Here is a 19,024-nt window from a genome sequence, read left to right on the forward strand (position 1 = left end):
TGTATATGTGCAGATAAACATGTATAAGTCTAGAGGATATGGGCAGTTAGAATTCCCTTCACACGCATTTGGCATTTCCCCATTTCCGTTGGCCATTCCATTAATCTACATAATTTGCTTCAGCCAAAGCTTCAAAAAAATGTAGGTCAGTAGAAGGATTGAGAACGAGTTTTTTGTTTTAAATATGCCAAACGATTTTTTAATGGTGCCTGAGGTAAATTATAAAAAATGAAGAATGAAAATGAACTTTGGCAGGCCGAAGATTTGATTTTCCAGCATTAAGGACCATGAATCTATTGGTTTAATTTTTACTTTGTAATCTGTAGAATATAGTTTGAATTGGACTCTATTTTAAAGGCTCAAAATACATAGATATCAAATTGAGTTAAGGAACTCAAAAATTTAAATCGGCTTATCACTCGTTTCTATTTTTAAAAGCTTAAACATTTTCTTAAGATTTGATAGTCCTAAATAGTTTCCTTGTATAAGACAGCAAATATAACACCTTTTTTTTATAAATATTTATTAAACATTTATTATTATTATAATATATACCAACAGTAACCATTCAATTATAGGTGTATGCCATGATATAACTTTCTTATCTATTTCGGGATTTCATCATTTCGATATTTGCCTTTAATGGACGACTAATTGTGAGTATGCGAAAATAACCAAATAATTTGTGATAGTAATCTCCCTGATTAGTCAGAGCAGTTCTCTAGAACGGCGAGAAATGTGATGTAATGCCAATTATGAGATAATGCGCGAAGAATTATTAATAATTTAATATATTGGCGGGATTTATATTGGATTTGACGGCTGACAGCTGCCGGAGCTAGGCCACTAATTGAAAACAATCCGATGCTGATTAGTCCGATGCAGATAGCATGATCGATGGACTATTCGATAATTGTGCGTAATAGATGATTAATAAACTGATACAGACCGTATCCAACTGGTTGCCGTTGCCCTTTTGCCACGTGTTGCGTATACGACTGGTGGACACCACCCACCGACTCCCCATGACTGCGCAAAATCCCGACCAACCATCATATTGTGGGCGGCTAACTTCGGATGCCGAACATCGGGATTCCCACTCGGGTGCCACCTGAACGCGTTGAAATCTTTCGTATCCTCGCCTCGTATAAATCGCGGTCTCCTTGGCTGCCGATTTTCACTTGCGTTTCAGTTCAGTCTCAAAGCGGTGCAGTCAGCAGCAGTAACGGTTAATATATACACCCCGATTCAAAAACTTTTTTAAAATTTCTTAAAACCGTTTCACAACGTTTTTGAACTTTGTTTTTGTGTTTTGCAGTGGAACCGATCTAAAATATATTCGAACTTTCAACAGATTTAAAATAAAGTGTTTTGTGAATTTGTAAAAAGAGGTGAGTGAAATATTTAATTTAAGAACTTATTCTTATTGGTGTATTTCAACATAAACAACTTAATATTTCAAAAGGGTGCACTTTATTTAAAGTTTTAAAAGGAAAATTACAAAAAAAGTGCGATAGATTAATACATTTAAAAAGGTCCGATTTTGTTTTAGATTAAAATCAAATCGATAGATATTTTGGTGTTCAATATAAAAATTTGGTTAAAAAGATTGTAGATATGCATTTGTATTTTGATCTAGTAAATATTGAAGTACAAGAAAGATTTTTAAAATGATAATTTAGCAAAAAAATATAATAATAAATTAAAATCGATTGCAAAAAAAGGTTATAACAAGGGAAATACATACTCTAACATATTTATCAATCAAAAGCGTAGATAAAAGAGCAATCAATTTATTTTAATGAATTTTTTATCTAACAGAAATATTTATTTAAATTTAATAGGTTGGCAATTAAACAATTGGATATTTACCACATGGTTTTTTATTAATACTTACAATTTAATAGTTTGGCAAACTAAACCAATTTTCCGTCGGGAAAAAAATTTTGCCAATATTTTAGATTAGGTACTAAAATATATTATGGATAAGCATAATTATTGTTAACAAAAATCTTAAATTTTTTTTTTTGCAAAAACAATTAAAAAATTGCAAGCCAAAAAATTGTTCTTTATTATGGATTACATCCATATTACTAAAAAACTTTCCTACATTCAATGTAACAATTGGCAACTACATTTATAGGTGGTAGTTTAATTCCTAAGTTATTCTGAACATAAAATCAAAAATATGTGAGAAATCCCAGCATGAACTCGTGTTAAACATTTCGTTCCGACTTCCACTTAATTATGTTTTTATGGCTCAAAAATTTCATATGTTTATAATTCAGTAAATGCTCCGGCCTTTTAGAAATTGCTTCTTAGCTGGCCTAAGCCATAAAGTCAACATGGAACCCAAGACCTCGGCGGCGGTCCTCCGATGATGTGTGTTGAGCCCAGGACATTTGTTGCTTCCCCTTTGTCCTTGCAGGCTGGGCTCGCTTTTGGCTTTTGGCCTAGGCGACCTTTTTCCTCTTGTATCTCGGAAAAATCTTTATTTTATGCTGCAAAATTGAAGTTGGCCCCTTGGCTTTATTACCTCTTGGCTTGGGCCAAGTAAGTCCTTTGGATTATCGCAATCATTTTAAGCTTTACTTGGCTCTCATATTAGAGCACCCTTATAGTTTTATGATTTTACGGAAAGCTCTACTTGCTCTTAGCTGTTTTCAACTTAAATTGCTAAAACTTGCAAACGTGCGAACGAAACTTCTTCATCTTAAAATTGTGCAACTTCTAATCTTAAAGTTCGGCAATTGAAATTTATTTTCTTGAATTAATAACAACAGTTGGTGCTCCAATTTCCCGGAAATTGCTCATTTGTGCAGTGATTCGAATGACTTGGTGCCCCCGCAAAACTTAAAGAAAACTCCAACAAATTGCTAGTGGAATACAGCTTTAATTTCCATGTATAATAAATGAAAAATTCAATTTCAATTACTCACGCACCAAGTTGAAATCCATCTATCAGGAACATAAAAAACAGGAATAATTGAAAAATGATGAAATTAAAACTATATTTAAGTGATGTACATTGCAAATCCGCTTAGCTGCAGTAGTAAATGTGAGATGGTTTTGCACAGTGTCCCAAGCTAGGCCACACATTTCATGCAAATGCTTCTAATCCTGTCGCTTTTTTACTTGCTATTAATATATATTTCAGTGCTGAAATTTAATATTCAGTTTGGCGAAAGAAATTATGAAAAAGCGGATTATGTTTTATATTGCTTTGTTTGCGGCATTACAACTTCGTATTTGGTTTTGTTTTCCTTTTATTTTGCCTGCTCTTTTAAATTGGTTTCAATTTCTGGGGTTCAGAAAGCTTAAACATTAATCATAAAAAGGTTTATTGTTTAATTTAATATGTTATGGAGTTTACAACATTTTTTTGCACGATCTTTTCATTTTTTATTCGCAATAAAAACGGATTTTAAAAATCAGTTTAAAAATGTAATAAAATGCATCATCAAAACTTATTTTCCAAAACCAAAATGATTTTTAATCCTGACCTTATCGGTTTAATTGAAACAGAGATAAGGATATTTAAATTACAATACGGAGAAATCATTAAACAACATTTTAGTTTAAAGAAACAATACTACTGTTTCCACATCTTCTTTTACCTTTCGATCATTTTATGTTGCCTACTTTCTTGCGGAAAAGGCGATTTCTGGGAAATTCAATTCTCTCGCTCAGGTGCTTTGAATGAAATGGAAGGCGTTGAAAACTACTTATTTTCCTGCCCTGCCCTCCGGTTGTTTACGAAATGCTTTCGACTGTGACAATTTGTGGACGATTCTTGTTTTCTTTAAATTTACAAAAAGGAATAACACGTAACAAAAAAGACACAAGATACGCAGACCGTAAAAGGCCAGATGATTTGGGTTTAGGGATTTCTTCCCTCTTGCCGTGCATTTTATTTTATCCTTGGGTCTGTAAAAATACTTAGATGCGCAAACTTTTCATACTTAATGAATTCGTGTAGGAATAAAGGAGTTTACCTCGACCGGGCAACAATTAAAAAATGCTTAAGCAAAAGACTTTAAAAATTCACTTGAGCATGGCAAAAAAGGGGCTTAAACCTTAAAATACATAGACGAAGCCTAGGGAACTTTCGGGCTAAAATGTTTCATAACAATCTTCGGAGCGGGAACCTGCCGTTGGACTGCTGTTTCTAATTAAATTTGCATATTTTTATTAATTAAATTGTTTGGCCAGTGTTTACTGAAAGCTTCTGAACTTTGGACCGCCTCACATGTGCAAGCTAATCACTGAAGGGCAAGGGAATCCCCTCCGAAAATTAACACGCCCCATGGCCATGACAAAGCAAACAAAGTGGGGACAATTGCAAATGAAATTTGAATGCTTGCCACGCTCGCTATTTGAACGAGTCCTGTTTACCCTCTTGTAAATTCGAAGAACTTTAGATTTGGACCATTTCCGGGCTCATTTCCGCATTTATTGCATTCTTATTATGAGAAGTATTTCGTACATAATTTTTCAGTTTTATAACCCCCTAAACGAACTCTGTATGAATTTAATTGGGCACGATTCTTGTGCCAGAAATGTTTACGCCTCCAATTAGCCGAGTTTATGAATTCATAAACTCTCAAAATACCAGGGGTGTACAGCTTAATAAAGTGGATTTTGTCTGGTTATGGTGTAAGCAAATAAACTCCTTATTAAAAGTTGATTTTAAAATGGGTAAACAAATTTTTGTATTTTTTTCCAGGCCAATTAGGGTGAGGTTTAAAGTATCAAGTTATTAGATATTTTTAGTTTTGTAGCTATTTACTAGAGTTTCAAGGCAATGCATCGAGAATTAAAATAATTCTGTAGCAATGTTTATGATCATTAAGTATAAAGTAAATTAGGAAACTGATAGAAAAATTAATTTGATATTTTCATATGAAAACTGGAAAATTCAATTTTACTGAGCTAAATTTTATAACAATAGAAAATAAAAAAATATTTTAATACAAATTTACATCAGTCATGTACAACTTTTTTAAAATGTACAAATAAAAATAACTTGTTAAGGAAATATGAATAGAAGTGTGTAAGCCCTAGTAAATTCCTGATATTGTATTTAGATAATACAACTTTTTTTATTGGTTATCCATCATGGTTTTGGCCAAGTTAAACTGCATTAACGTTTTTATATAGATCACCAAGCATTTCAAGTTCCACAAGCTTAAATCTACCTTAAGTTAAGAACCAATTTATCTAATAGATTTATTTAAGTGTTTCATTTTTGGTTGAGCTGTTTTACCTCTTATTCCCCAACCAATTTTTCAGTTTCACTGCTGGTTATTTTTCACCTCATTTGATTCATCTATACTACTTACGCCCTCATGGGAGATAAATTTGGTCATGGTTGATTTTAACCTCTTAACATATAAATTTTCACTTTCCGTTTCCATTTGCATCGCCATAAACTGGAGCAGCCCGCCCTCTGCTCCACGAGCAACACTTTGATGGCATTTCCCCATTCTGCTGCCAAATATTTATTCACATTTAAAAAGTATTTTATGTTGCATTTTCCTATAAGCATTCCTCGGGCTCTGGACTCCTGCTCCTGCTCGTGATCCTGCTGCCACGTGAGTCCAAATACCATTCCCCGGTGATAAGACATGCATTCGACCCCCCCGAAAACCCCATCCGTCTCCTTTTTTGTTCTCAGACATGCTTTGGCGATGGGTTTTTATGTGTGCTCGTTCCTTGGGACTGTTTGCTTTCGCTCCTCGGTTTCCCCCTGAATTGTTTGTATGACAAAGTTAGCATTTTGTAATAAATTCGCTTTAAAAAATATTTGAACGTTTATGGTCGGCATTTAAATTAAATACTCTTCGCCAGCTCAGCTGGCTCTGAATGGAAAGAAAAGCCAATGAAATGTCTTTTCACGGATACAAGTATGAATTTGAGGATGGGGAACGATGAAAAGTTCATTATGCTAATGGTTTGCGTTACAGCAGGTTCACAAATGAAAAAAAAACCAAAATATTATTTTAATAAGAAAAAGTAAATAAAATGTAATACCTCAATGAAAACAATGCCCGAAACAGGTTTTAAGGACCTTTAACTGCATAAGCAGAGCAAATTCCTTGGGTTAGGATGAGTGCATTTTCTTGTTTACTTTTCCGTCTCAATTACCTTTTTCAAAGGAGCAGTATAACCAGAATTAAACCTTAAAGGTCTCGAAAGTGGCTGAGCTTATGTCTTGCCATTCCAAAGGCAATTAAAGATACTTGAACGACTAGGGTAAATATCAAAATGTGTAGCTAGCGAGCTCAAAGTGAAGCTTTGTGTTATCGAGGAGAAACATTTACATTTAGCAACTGGCAAACAGAAATTCAATGCAAAATAAGAGCAATCGAGTGGGGTTACGGGGGGCGGGGATGGGGTGGCACTTCTCTGTTTGTGTTGAGCAAAAGTTGTGGCAACAATGCTCATAAAACATAAACAAACAAACAAACGTCATTGCGACTGGCAGTTTATCAGCCAGCAAATAGAGTGGGTGGCGGTGGGTTGCATAATACTTATGGCAGGGGGGCTGTGTGTGGTTTTGCAGAGGGTTTTAGAGGGGGTTTTAAAGGGGGTTTACCGACCTGACAATGCAATCAAGCGAAAGTGACAGAGCAGCAGGAACAACGCCACTGACATCGATACGTCGGCAACTGGTGCACATGATGACGGCACCGGGGATTTGGATTTGTGGATGGCCCGCAATACTCTCAGCACAGCAACAAAATGGCTGTGGCAAAGTATTTAGCCAAACTTCGCCACAAGTTTTCCTTTTCCACACACAATTTCGCATTTTTCTGTGCGATTCCCTTTGGCATAGTTGGTGGTCTTCCTTTCATTTGAATATTTTGCCGTTCTTGTGACGCACTTGGCTTGTGGCCCTTTTCATCACACAAGTTACGTGGCCTTCATGTGCTGGAACTTTTGAAAAGTGCGAAAAGAATTTTCAAAGTTCCCTTTTCCTGAGTTCATATTTTTTTAGGAGAGCGTCCCTGTTCTCCTTTTCCACAGGAGCTTGCATTGAGTCCCTACAAAATGTTTACGAGAACTGCTCTTAAAAGTAGGGGAATATATATTGTTTTTATTCTGATTGCAGGTTTTTATTAGTATTTAAAAAATACTTAACGGCTTGGGGGCTTACAAAACTGAGGATAATACCGAGGTTTAAAAAACACATTATACAAATATATAACATATTTTATTTGACAAACAGAAGTTTTTAATGTTAATGTATTCTAATGTTAGTTGCATTACAAAATTGTAAACAAAGTAGTTATGATAATAAAAAATAAATAGATTTTTAATATTACAAAGGACACCTGGATTAATTATTTAAAAAATAAAAATGTTTGGATTAAACAGGTTGAGGTGGAAAACGTTTGTTCTATTGCATGTTCTACGACTTTCTTACCCTGTTAAGAGGTGAATTTTGTGATAAAGATGAGCAGACATAAATAAACAATTTAAAATATATTGCTGGCCAAACTCTGGAGACATCCTTTCTTTTGTTTTGCATCAAAAATCATTGCCCTGACCAAACAACGAAAACTCATCAAAGAAAAAATATTGTATCGAATTGCGGCAAGCAGAGCCAAAGAGAATAAAACCCAACAATTCCAAATCACCGGAGGCTAATTCACAAATTCCCACAGTTTGCATACAGAAATATAAAGGAATAAAAACATTTGCCTAACACCAAATTCCCATTTGGCATAAACCTGTTGCCGGCATAATTTGTGGCTTGTTCGGTGTTAACCAACCGCAAAATCCAACCGAAAGCCCAACCCGACCTTCCAATCCCAACCTTGAAGAACCTTCCGAAACTTCGCTCTAGTTGAGTGCAATTATTTTAATCTGTTGCCGACATTGTCGGCATAATTTTTCATCAATTTTAAAGATTCAAGGGCAGGAGGACGGAACAAAAATAAAAGAATTCCTTGGGCCGCAATGAATTTTTAAGTAAATGTAAAGAGTGCCGGGCCCAAGTGGAGATTCCCCTGCCCCATTTCGTGGAATCTCATCCACATCCACATCCACATCCACATCCTCATCCACGTCGTGAAAGTCGGTCTCGAAAGAAACCCAAGGCGGAGCCCGCGTGGCAACTCCCAGGAGGATGTTATCCTGTCGGTTGTTGCGGGCAATGCTTTTAGCCTCCGCAAGTTAAATGCTCCCGCCCCGGATCTCCTCACCTTTGGCCCACCTTCCGTTCGCTTTTTCCACCTCATTGTCTTTATGTGCGGCAAAGGAGGTCCTTGCTTACCCACCCCCTCCCCGCTCCTTGTTGGGTCAACAATTTTTACATTGTTTTCGGCATCCGAGAAATGCTCGCTTATCCACAAACAGGCGCATCGAGGTTGTCTCTGCTCCATGTCCTTTACACTGGGACCAAGAAAACTTTGCCCCAAAGTTTAGCTCCCATGAGGAACTGAAGAAAGTTTTCTTTGAGTTTTTTTTTTTAATGGTACATAACCATTATAGGTTAAACAATTATAATTACTAGTGGCTTCTGACGTGACCTTTTAGCCCAGTGTGTGTGTAGGATAATTATTTTATTAGTCGTAAAAAGACTATCACTCAGTGCTTTGAACCCTGTTAAGATTTACTAACTACATTTGATTATGGGTGCGGAAAATTACGATTTAGACAGCTATTAACTTAATTATAAGAAGTACCATTAATTCCTCTTCGAATTTTATCACCTCACAAGACGACTCTTTAAATACTAATAAATATAACTTATATTAAAGAGTGATTGTTGAGAATCAAGTGCTGACGTCGCTTGTTATAAAGTGTTTATAAGCGTGGCCATAACCAGCTTAACTAATTTCAAGTCATGTCAGATCTAATCGGTTAAAGATTATTGCCTTGATTGATTGGCATGAACTGTTTGCCAACAGATATTGCATTGGACACTTCAAGTGTTCAAGGGTTTCTGACTTGTTGATATCTCGCAGATCTTTTCCAGATTCTGAGTAATGGATAATACCCATTACCAAGTTGCGAACTCAAGTTTGTAAGTCGTAGGTGGGAAAACTCATTTCTGACTGTGTCCTTAGATAGTTAAGTGCAAGCGTATTAGCAGTTTCCATTAGCCAGACTTCCGGCCAAGGTGAGAAATGGTGGCCAAGAAGAGGGACCTCACCTGTTTGCGGACATTTAGCCGACTTATGCCTAGTGGCTTTGCAAGTAATCAGTTAAGATGGCATCGCATCCGCACACAAAGCGAGCCGCAAGGACGCAGGACACGCTCATTCGAATCAGGGCAAATCAAATGTCTGCCAACACAAATCCAAATCAATCTTCTGTCTCCGGCTGTGTGGGTCTTGTTTGCTTAATTTGACAAACGGAATAATTTGATGAATATCTAAAATGGCAGCTAGGAACCCAGCGGGGCTGCCCTCCCAGCCAAAAGCCACCACCTTCGTGGGATCCCAGGAGCACGGACACCGCAGAATCCTCCGCCCAATCCACCCAATCCGCCGACTTTGTCACTAATTCAATAAGCATCCAATTACAACGCGGCAGGAGAGGTTTTCTTATCCCCCTATCCTCCTGTTTCCCCGGAAGCCACCCCCTTCCATGCGTATACGCAATTTTCATTTGGTATATGAAAATTTAATGCAACTAAAAGTGGCTGTCGTCGCAATAATGTCCCTTAATTATTTTGCTTTCCCTTACCTGGCTTTGCTAAATTACGTAGAATTTATTCATTTTCAAATGTCAACGATAATGGAATTAATGTTACACTAATTAAATAATGGTAAAGGTTATTTATTTAAAGGCAAAACAGAAAACATTTGTTTTAGAATGACATTCAAAATGGTCAATTCCGTTTTATCTCGTTGTTTAAATTTTGTGAGTTTTTAATTATATTATGGATTTCTTAAAGTTATTTTTACTACCTTTTTTGCGGTGATGACCTTGGTTTTATTCTATTGTATAGGGATAAAAACTATATTTAAAATTTTTTTATATTATTAGAAGTTTTGAATATAAATGTGAATTTTAAAACGAACTTATTTCTTTTATAAAGAGTTTTTTATGGATTAATTAATAACTATCAACCCAGAAATTTTTTTACAAACTATTTTTCATAACGAACAATAATTACACCTTATATTAAGGGCTTACTAGATTTATTTCTCTTTCAATAATTTAATTAAGTTATTATTTATCTAATTTAATATTATTTTATTCATATAGTAGCGAATGAGACATCTCCTAGGCCAATATACCCCGCCAAGTCAATCATTGCAGGGCATAAGCATTAAAGCACGTGGAAGCATTCTTGATTGTTGATGCTGAGGAAGTGGTCTAGAATTCTTAGCCCTGGCATTGGGATTGAATGACCCAAATTCAATTTGCCAAGTCGTGTGCCCCGATACCACACCCCTGTGTTTGCCCCGCCCTCCAGTCATAAGTACGTTTTCAGTTACCAACGCAGCGGGCCACCGGGCGACCCACAAAATCCGGGGGTCAGGGTGTGAGTGTGTCTTGTTGTTGGCCATAATCAACGCAATGCAATTTCAATGTCTGACTCTCGTGTTACACTTTTGTCCCGGCTGCACCCACTCCCCCGACCACCTTTTCATCCCTGCCCAGTTGGCTAAGCACCGCCACTTGGCCAAGGTGAGAGTCCGGCGAGGACAGTTGAGGAGCTGAGTCAGGGATCTCGTTAGACAAATGCCAGTCCTGTGCTGACTGGGCGCTACACTTGATTTGGGTTGACCTCGACCATGGCCAAGCTGGCCCAACAACAGTTTGGCCTATTCCAGTTGATGGGTTTTGAATGTTGCGTCCGTGGAAGTTCCACTTCGTTTGGAGATGGGTTCATATTCGACGGGTTCCCTAATGCCGGATTATGCAGTCAAATTCTGATTGCTGGACATCCCTTTGATGTTCGGGAATTTAGCTGGTTAAGAGATAGCATCTTCATTGTGGAGTAGTTTGTTTGTTGGCTTCATTTTGGTGGCTGTTAAAAGCTGTTTGAACAAAAAATGCCTAACAAGATAATAACAGGCTAACAAATTTATGTTTAAACGAGATCCGGATTAAAGCTTTAAAAACAATTTTTGAGATTTATGGTAACAGAGCATGAATTTATTCAGTAAGCTGCTTTTGGTAAAGGTAGTTACTTTTGATTTAAGTCTTCAGAAGATATTTGGAGACAAAATGAAAAAGCTTGAAGTAATTTTGTTAAAGCAATACGATTTATTTAACAAACAATCAATTAAGAAAAACCATAAATCCACGGAATAAAATATTTTTGTTGGTAGAAATGATTTAATTCGCACAGTAATATATTGATTTATTTTCCGTCAATTATTCACTTGAATGCACATTAAAAATGAAATATTTAATATAACTGAAAATGCAGCACGGTGCTTTTTAAAAGTTTATAGACCAAAGTTCGTGGCAAAGTGTTTCTTTCAAACTTCAATATTTTACTCGATTAATCGCCTGGCACTTGACTAACTCCGGGGCTCATAAAGTGCGAGTGGGTGCATCGGAGATCAAGCAAGCTGTGAAAATGCAATCGGCGGAAAGAGGTCGCATGATGGAGCCTTCCACCCACGGAGAGTGTAGGCTGGTGACCCGGAGGCGAATGCTCACTGACCGAAAGGGATACCAGTTTATTTGTCCACTTCCCTACTCAGTGCGTCACTTATATATTATATAATATTTACCAATGGTGAATATTTACTGATTATTTTTGGTTAAATATTATTTGCATCTCGGACTAAGCCTTTAAGCCATGCCCGACCATGCAGGGCAAATAAAAAATAAATCGAAATTCATGTGGGCTTACACTTCGCTGAGTTGTTCGGTTAGTTGGCCAGCCACCCCGGGCGTATACTTTATTTATGTATATTTGCGGACTACAATCAACTCGCGCTGGCCCATAAATCAAAAATGATTGATAAACAGCCAGGACAAACGGGTGGCATCGAATATACCACAGTTGAGCATTTGAGCAGCCTAATAATTGCACATGTGAAATGTCACCACAAAAACAGGCGACCACCGTCAGTAATCATACGCCCCGTGTGCCCAGTGTCCGAATGGTAGCCAAAATTGCCCGACGGTGCGTGAAATACGTTGATTACTTTATTTGGGCCAAAAGTGCGCAACGCACTCGTCCGTGGACTCCTCCATTTCGCTGCTGTCTATCCGGGTGTTACTAGCCCTCGGCGATAAGCGGATGCCCTGCACCACAATTAACCTGTGGCTGACCACCCAGAACCACACACAACCACACATCTACCCACATAACTACACACAACCCCACTTGGGCAAACAATCCCTGCGCTGGCAGTAAAACGCAATCGAATAAATGAATCTCTTTTGTCCTCCTTGGCCAATTGAAGTGGTATTTCATTTGATTTTAAATCTGATTTCAATAAGGACTTAAGCTTAATAAAAGGAGCCATGGCGAGAAGATGACTGCCGGACCTGCATTTGCTTTTATCTGCCAAAACGAAATATTTTTTTTATACGACCGGGCAAATCGTTGAGTAAAAAGCTCAAGTGTAACCATTTAATTGGAAGGGAATTTCTGGTGGCCATTTGAGCCGGAATGAAAGTGTTTCCTTGTGGCCAAAGGCGATTAAACTCCGACGTTTCTCCAAATTAACCAATTGAAAAGCAATTCGCTTTGGAAATATTTATAATTCCCTTAAGATTGCCACATGTGTATATTTTCAAGTAAATTGATACCTTTGTTTTAAAGATTAAATTGATTGAATTCAAAAATAAATTAATTTTAACTAAAAACTCGTATCAAAAGACTTTCGCTTGAATTCATCTGCATTATCCAATTGTTGTAATTTTTTAAGATTTTTAATTGTGAAATAAGCCTTAACTAACTTAAAATTATTTAAGTATTGCATATATATTTAAAAGTATTTTTGTTCTTAACAGTAAGTAAACAATCGAGTTGTTGAGGTTTTTTCCCAAGCTGTATGATGATTTTCCCAATTTTTCGGTTATTTCCCATTCCAAAAACTACTTAGCGTTATCTATTTTTTTGGCTTATCTGTGGGCTTAGTGAAACGATAATATAAACAAATTATTGTGAGCAGACACTTTTTATTATCGCTTCGGTTACATAATGATAGTCACTCGAATGTTAAACCAAAACAAAGGCCAGCTGCGCGGATGATTTGAGGAATCACTTCTTGAGAAACGGCGTTATCTAGGAGATAGATAGCCAAAGTATCGCCTGATATACACCTAAAATAATAATGTGCCAGATTATAATTATCGATCGATAGGGTCTTATGGACTTATACCTCCCAAGATTCGAGTGGTCGGCGGCAACGTCACAGTGGCCCACAAATCTTATCGCCGGGCAATTTGGGCTGTGATTGATGGCAAGTGCTATAAATTAGACCTGACCCTGCGATCGTCAGTTAGTCGAACTTGAGTAGACAACAAGCCAAGAGAATGATCAAGTCCATTGCTGCGATAGTCCTGCTGGTGGCTCTGGCCAGTGCCGAGCTGCACCGCGTGCCGATCCTCAAGGAGGAGAACTTCGTGAAGACGCGCCAGAATGTCCTGGCCGAGAGGTCCTACCTGCGCACCAAGTACCAGCTGCCCTCCCTCCGCAGCGTGGACGAGGAGCAGCTGTCCAACTCGATGAACATGGCCTACTACGGTGCCATCTCGATCGGCACTCCCGCCCAGAGCTTCAAGGTGCTCTTCGACTCCGGCTCCTCCAATCTGTGGGTGCCCTCAAACACCTGCAAGAGCGATGCCTGCCTGACCCACAGCCAGTACGATTCCAGCGACAGCTCCACCTACGTGGCCAACGGGGAGAGCTTCTCCATCCAGTACGGAACTGGCAGCCTCACCGGCTACCTCTCCACCGACACCGTCGACGTGAATGGCCTGAGTGTCGCCAGCCAGACCTTTGCCGAGTCCACCAACGAGCCGGGCACCAACTTCAACGACGCCAACTTCGACGGCATCCTGGGCATGGCCTACGAGGCTCTGGCCGTGGACGGAGTGGCTCCGGTGTTCTACAACATGGTGTCCCAGGGACTGGTTGACAGCTCCGTGTTCTCCTTCTACCTCGCCCGCGATGGCACCTCCAGCCAGGGTGGCGAGCTGATCTTCGGCGGTTCCGACGCGTCCCTGTACTCCGGGGATCTGACCTATGTGCCCATCTCCGAGCAGGGCTACTGGCAGTTCGCCATGGCCGGTTCATCCGTCGAGGGCTACTCGCTGTGCGATGACTGCCAGGCCATCGCCGATACGGGCACCTCCCTGATCGTGGCTCCCTACAACGCCTACGTCACCTTGTCCGAGATCCTGAATGTCGGCGAGGATGGCTATGTGGACTGCTCCTCCGTTAGCTCCCTGCCCGATGTCATCTTCAACATCGGCGGCACGGACTTCACTCTGACTCCAGCGGCCTACATCATCCAGTCGGAGGGCACCTGCATGTCCGCCTTCCAGTACATGGGCACCGACTTCTGGATCCTGGGAGACGTCTTCATTGGCCAGTACTACACCGAGTTCGATCTGGGCAACAACCGCATCGGCTTCGCCCCAGTCGCCTAAGTTACGATCTTCGATCTGTGATCAATAAAGCAACGAGTACCTTGAATGTGCCATTGAAATGTCTGGGAACCACTGAAGTGGGACACCTTCTCAAGGCTGCAGAGTTGTAACAATCTTATCTTTATAAGACTTTTCAAGTGGGCTTGTTTACAATTCTGATTTAATTGCTTGAGGGCTTTTCATTACAGTCAGGGCTATTATTTATTTCACATAAACGACTCATAGGGTTGTTAGTTCTCAAGGGTTTTCGATTTGTTTTGAAATGGAGTCTATTTTAAAAACCTTCTGCTGAGCTGAATTTACAATTTTTATCTGAGAGCTACATAAATCAACTTGATTTTTCAAATTATTTTAAAAACGAAACGAAAAAAGAACAATATATATAAATGTGAACATATAAACTGTGAACTTAAGAAATCAGACTAAATTATAAATAACATAATTTAAATCATTTATACATACTCTTTATTGCTTTTAACTGCTGTTGGTTTATGTTTATATAGAAGAAGTATGGGAAACTATGCAATGAAATACATATTTCATAGAAAATTAAAGTTGCGTTGGTCCACATTTTATTCAAGGTCCAGCAAACGTCCTTGGTGAAAATGTCCGGATATCTAGACATTTGATTGGTGTCAATACAGTGGATTTTTACTTCCCCATCAGAGGAAGCTCTGTACTTAGAGAATAGTATTAATATATCACCATATCGCTTTAGAACATAGGTTTCTTAGCTCTCCTACTCCATCCATCTCGAAGCTGTGATTTATTGACACTTATCGGAACAGAGGCAGTTATCCAACTGTGTTATCCGGTAGTCCGCAAATCCTCAGTTGGCAGTGGGACAAATGTTGACTCTGGTCCAAGGGAGATGGACCCCACTTCCATGCTGGTGTATGGTGTGTTTTGAAGGCAATGACAGAAATGACAGAACCATCAGCTCGGAGAGCCAATTCATTTGTCCAGCCTGTTGCCCAGGCAATGGTGTGTGTCACTGGGTGTCAAAAGGACTCTGGGGTATCGGGGGCTGTCCACAGATGTCAGGGATGGTATGGTCCCCAGGTGCCAGTGATGTCAGCGAAGTGTGCGGGACTATGGACTATAGTTTGCAACTGCAAACACAGCAGTGACAACACCATTTAGGAGTACCTGGCGAAGGACGAGGGGTATCCGTGTACGATGACAGGAAGTGGAAGTGCAGTTGAGCAATGCAAAAAGTCGAGGCACTACCTCCGAGAACTGGGGTAACTGAGAAAGGGGACAAACAGGTCATATTGCTCATGCTGGTAGTCCTGGTAGCCAACGCAAATGAGTTGGTGACGGTCAATGGATGGGGGAGTCGGGAGTCGAGCAGGGAAAAACGGGAAACAGGAAGGGTAACCCAGATTGGGACTGCTTGGTTGAGCAGTTAATGAATCACTTAATGGAAAAACCTGGTCGCCAACGCCACCCGACTTCCGGTCTGAGTGTCAACTCAACCCTCGCAATCGATTTTTAATTGTGTCTGATTGATGTTGACCCAAGAACACTAAGCCGTTTGGCTTTGTCGAATATTTATGTAAACAATTGGAAAAATTTGGCTGGGAAGAAAGTTTATGAAAAGCGATTATACTGATTATAAAATACGGTAACAAAGTATTTAAAGAACAGTATAACTGTATAAACTGAACAAGGTCCTTGTGAAATTCTTTTTATGGTCGGGATGTTTAACTGGTTTTAAATTATATTTTCTCATTATAATTTTATTTTGTTTCATATTTAAGTCTAATTATAATCCATAACTAACTATTGAATAAATATAGGAAGTTATTAATGTTCTTTGCTTAATGTCTGCTTCAATATTTATTATTTAATCGCTTTAATCTAAAATGTAAATATTTAACTCTTTCAGGAGACAGCCGCACAATGATGACAAACCGATGTGCTTGCTTCGCCTTGGCGTTCCTGCTCTTCTGCCTCTTGGCCATCTCGAGCATCGAGGCAGCTCCAATGCCCAGGTAGTTGTAGCCTATTCCACACCCACATCCAACCATATCATTTCCAATTTGGTTGAACATATACAAAGAGACATAACCTAATTAAATTCCGGCACTTTGGCTGTGAAAACCAAAAAATGTGGTATAAAAATATTTGCCCAAAAGCAATTACCCCACTCAGTGCCAGTCAATGTTGGCTCAGAACGAATCTTGGCCATGTGGGTGATGAAAATATACTTATATTCTCGGGGGATAACGCTCACATGAGTGTTCACACTTTAGAGTGTCAGCGTCTTTTTCATTCACATTCAAAGTCTTTCCTGCTGGCGAAGGAAAATTTTAATTAATAAAATGTAAGCGTTGACAGCAAAATGTGCCAAAATTGGACACACACTTGAGCAGTACAAATATGTTGCAAATTCTAAGGCTTGCCACGATAACGTTTCGGGGAATTCAAAACTCAATTTCCCTTCGTCGAAGGAACTATTAAAAATTCATTGGTCCTGGCCAACTAATTAGCAATTGCTCGAATGGAAAATTCCCCAAAACATTGAGGCATTAACAAATAATTGGGTTCCCATGCAAATGAAGATTTTAAGCCAGCCGAATGTCAAATTTAACAGAGCCAAAGTAATTAGATATCCTGTTTAGCCGCATTGTACCCAATGTACCCAAATGTATAAATACAACAAGAAAACACAACGGGCCAAACTCTAATTTTCCATTCCGCTGATTCCAAAATAGCCAATCCAATGGCGGAGGATATGGAGCTGGCTATAACGAGCTGGAGGAGGTGCCCGACGACCTGCTGATGGAGCTGATGACTCGCTTTGGACGCACCATCATTCGGGCACGAAACGATCTGGAGAAGTAAGTTCTGAAATAATAAATATGATTTTTATAGTGTTTAATTTAAGTAACTATGAGCGTCTAGCTCGACAAAACCACTATTAATGTTTGCATTTACATTTAACGTTTCAATAAAATAAACTTCGAATTATTTCGAATCGACGTTTCTAGAACAATTGTTAATAAACCGAGTAAAAGTTAAAAAAGCCCAGCTTAAAAATTAAAAACAGTCTTGTTCCAGGAATTATATTGATTATTTTCGCTAATCCTTTTTCCTGTATTTCTCGGAAGATTTGCCACACAAAGATTCGGTAAAAAGCAACTATTTGCAGAACATACTATATATGTATAAGTCAAAACAATCTAGTCTCTATTCTTAAAAGTCGGGACCGGCTAGATTTGGTGACTATATTATAAAGCGTTAACGTAAACGTATATACAAATTAAAAAAGTATTAGTTTTAAGCAATGGTTTTTCTTTTAGGATTTTTAGTTTTTTTTGTATACGTCAATTAAATTATTAAGCCCAACTTTATGTTAACTAACAATAAGTGTAATGAAAGTAATGAAAAGTAAACTGGAATCCTCCCCAGTACAATGTAGTTAGAGGAACCCATACTCGATTTTATGAACTTCTTAGTAATAATACCGATTCAATGTACTCGTTTCGCAGCTCCAAGCGAACCGTGGACTTTGGCTTGGCACGGGGATATTCGGGAACCCAGGAGGCGAAACATCGCATGGGTCTGGCTGCGGCCAACTTCGCAGGTGGACCAGGACGAAGGCGGCGATCGGAGACCGATGTCTAAGTCGGCAGGACGAGGCCGGGCTGCGTATCCTGTGGACGTTAAGGACGAGTGTCAACTTCTCAACTTAAACTTGACCCATTCGACTCTATTTAGAGCTTTAATTTGCATTATGTTGGATTGTTTGTTATTCATTGTACATATATATTTATTACGGATCTATCTTCATGTACTCACCGTATGTTTCTTTACAACTGTTTTGCATTATTATGAGAAATAACTATTAACAGATATCGAAATTATATATACCAATGGCGAACACCCAAATAAAAACGTTAATCTGTTGCTCCGAAAGAAACTGTTGAACACTATTTATGCAAATCTCTATCTCAGATTGAACTCAGTTTTAATTACTCGTCTTAACCACAAAATATGAGGAAAACTTAAGAGAAGAGAAGGAAGAAATTTAAATAAATATCTTAAATATATATTCAAGTGTAAGCAAAATCGCGCAAAAAATCTTTAACTAGGTATGTCTTACATAAACATAAAAGCTACACAAAAACACACTTTCGGCCCCCAAACGAAGCCATCAAAACCCCAACGAAACTGAAAGTTTATTTCAACAATAGCCGAACAGTCTCTCGCAGACTTTTAAGTATTGTAAATATAAATTACTAAAACACACGTACAAGTAATGCGATACAAATATATATAAATATATATACACTTTCGGAATTCTACTTGCATATATTTAATAATTACTGTGTCTATGGAAAAGCTGCAAACATATTACTTATCGTCAGTCGGGACACGATCAAATAAAAGTCTACATTTTGAGAAACTTCACATCGTTGTACGACTTTGA

The 19,024-nt window shown here is 38.5% G+C and overlaps 2 protein-coding genes across 3 annotated transcripts; both read left to right on the forward strand.

The window, feature by feature from the left end:
- The first annotated feature begins 1,187 nt into the window (after window positions 1-1,187).
- LOC108044979 (diuretic hormone class 2) lies at window positions 1,188-19,005 on the forward strand. 2 transcript variants are annotated; one of them, XM_017124152.2, is made up of 5 exons: window positions 1,188-1,228; window positions 1,319-1,391; window positions 16,478-16,586; window positions 17,307-17,432; window positions 18,084-19,005. In XM_017124152.2, exons 3-5 carry the CDS (start codon window positions 16,492-16,494, stop codon window positions 18,217-18,219), a joined length of 357 nt encoding a protein of 118 aa, XP_016979641.1. In that variant the 5' UTR covers window positions 1,188-1,228; window positions 1,319-1,391; window positions 16,478-16,491; the 3' UTR covers window positions 18,220-19,005. The 2 variants fall into 2 exon arrangements, with proteins under 2 accessions (XP_016979641.1, XP_016979642.1); XM_017124153.2 differs by having other exon boundaries at window positions 16,478-16,583.
- LOC108044977 (lysosomal aspartic protease) lies at window positions 13,435-14,632 on the forward strand. Its single transcript, XM_017124150.1, has one exon. The coding sequence runs from the start codon at window positions 13,468-13,470 to the stop codon at window positions 14,584-14,586; it is 1,119 nt and encodes a 372-aa protein (XP_016979639.1). The 5' UTR covers window positions 13,435-13,467; the 3' UTR covers window positions 14,587-14,632.
- Window positions 19,006-19,024: the final 19 nt, after the last annotated feature.

Source organism: Drosophila rhopaloa, unplaced genomic scaffold (assembly GCF_018152115.1).
Source record: "Drosophila rhopaloa isolate 14029-0021.01 unplaced genomic scaffold, ASM1815211v1 contig_2, whole genome shotgun sequence".
NCBI classification, from domain to species: Eukaryota; Metazoa; Arthropoda; class Insecta; order Diptera; family Drosophilidae; genus Drosophila; species Drosophila rhopaloa.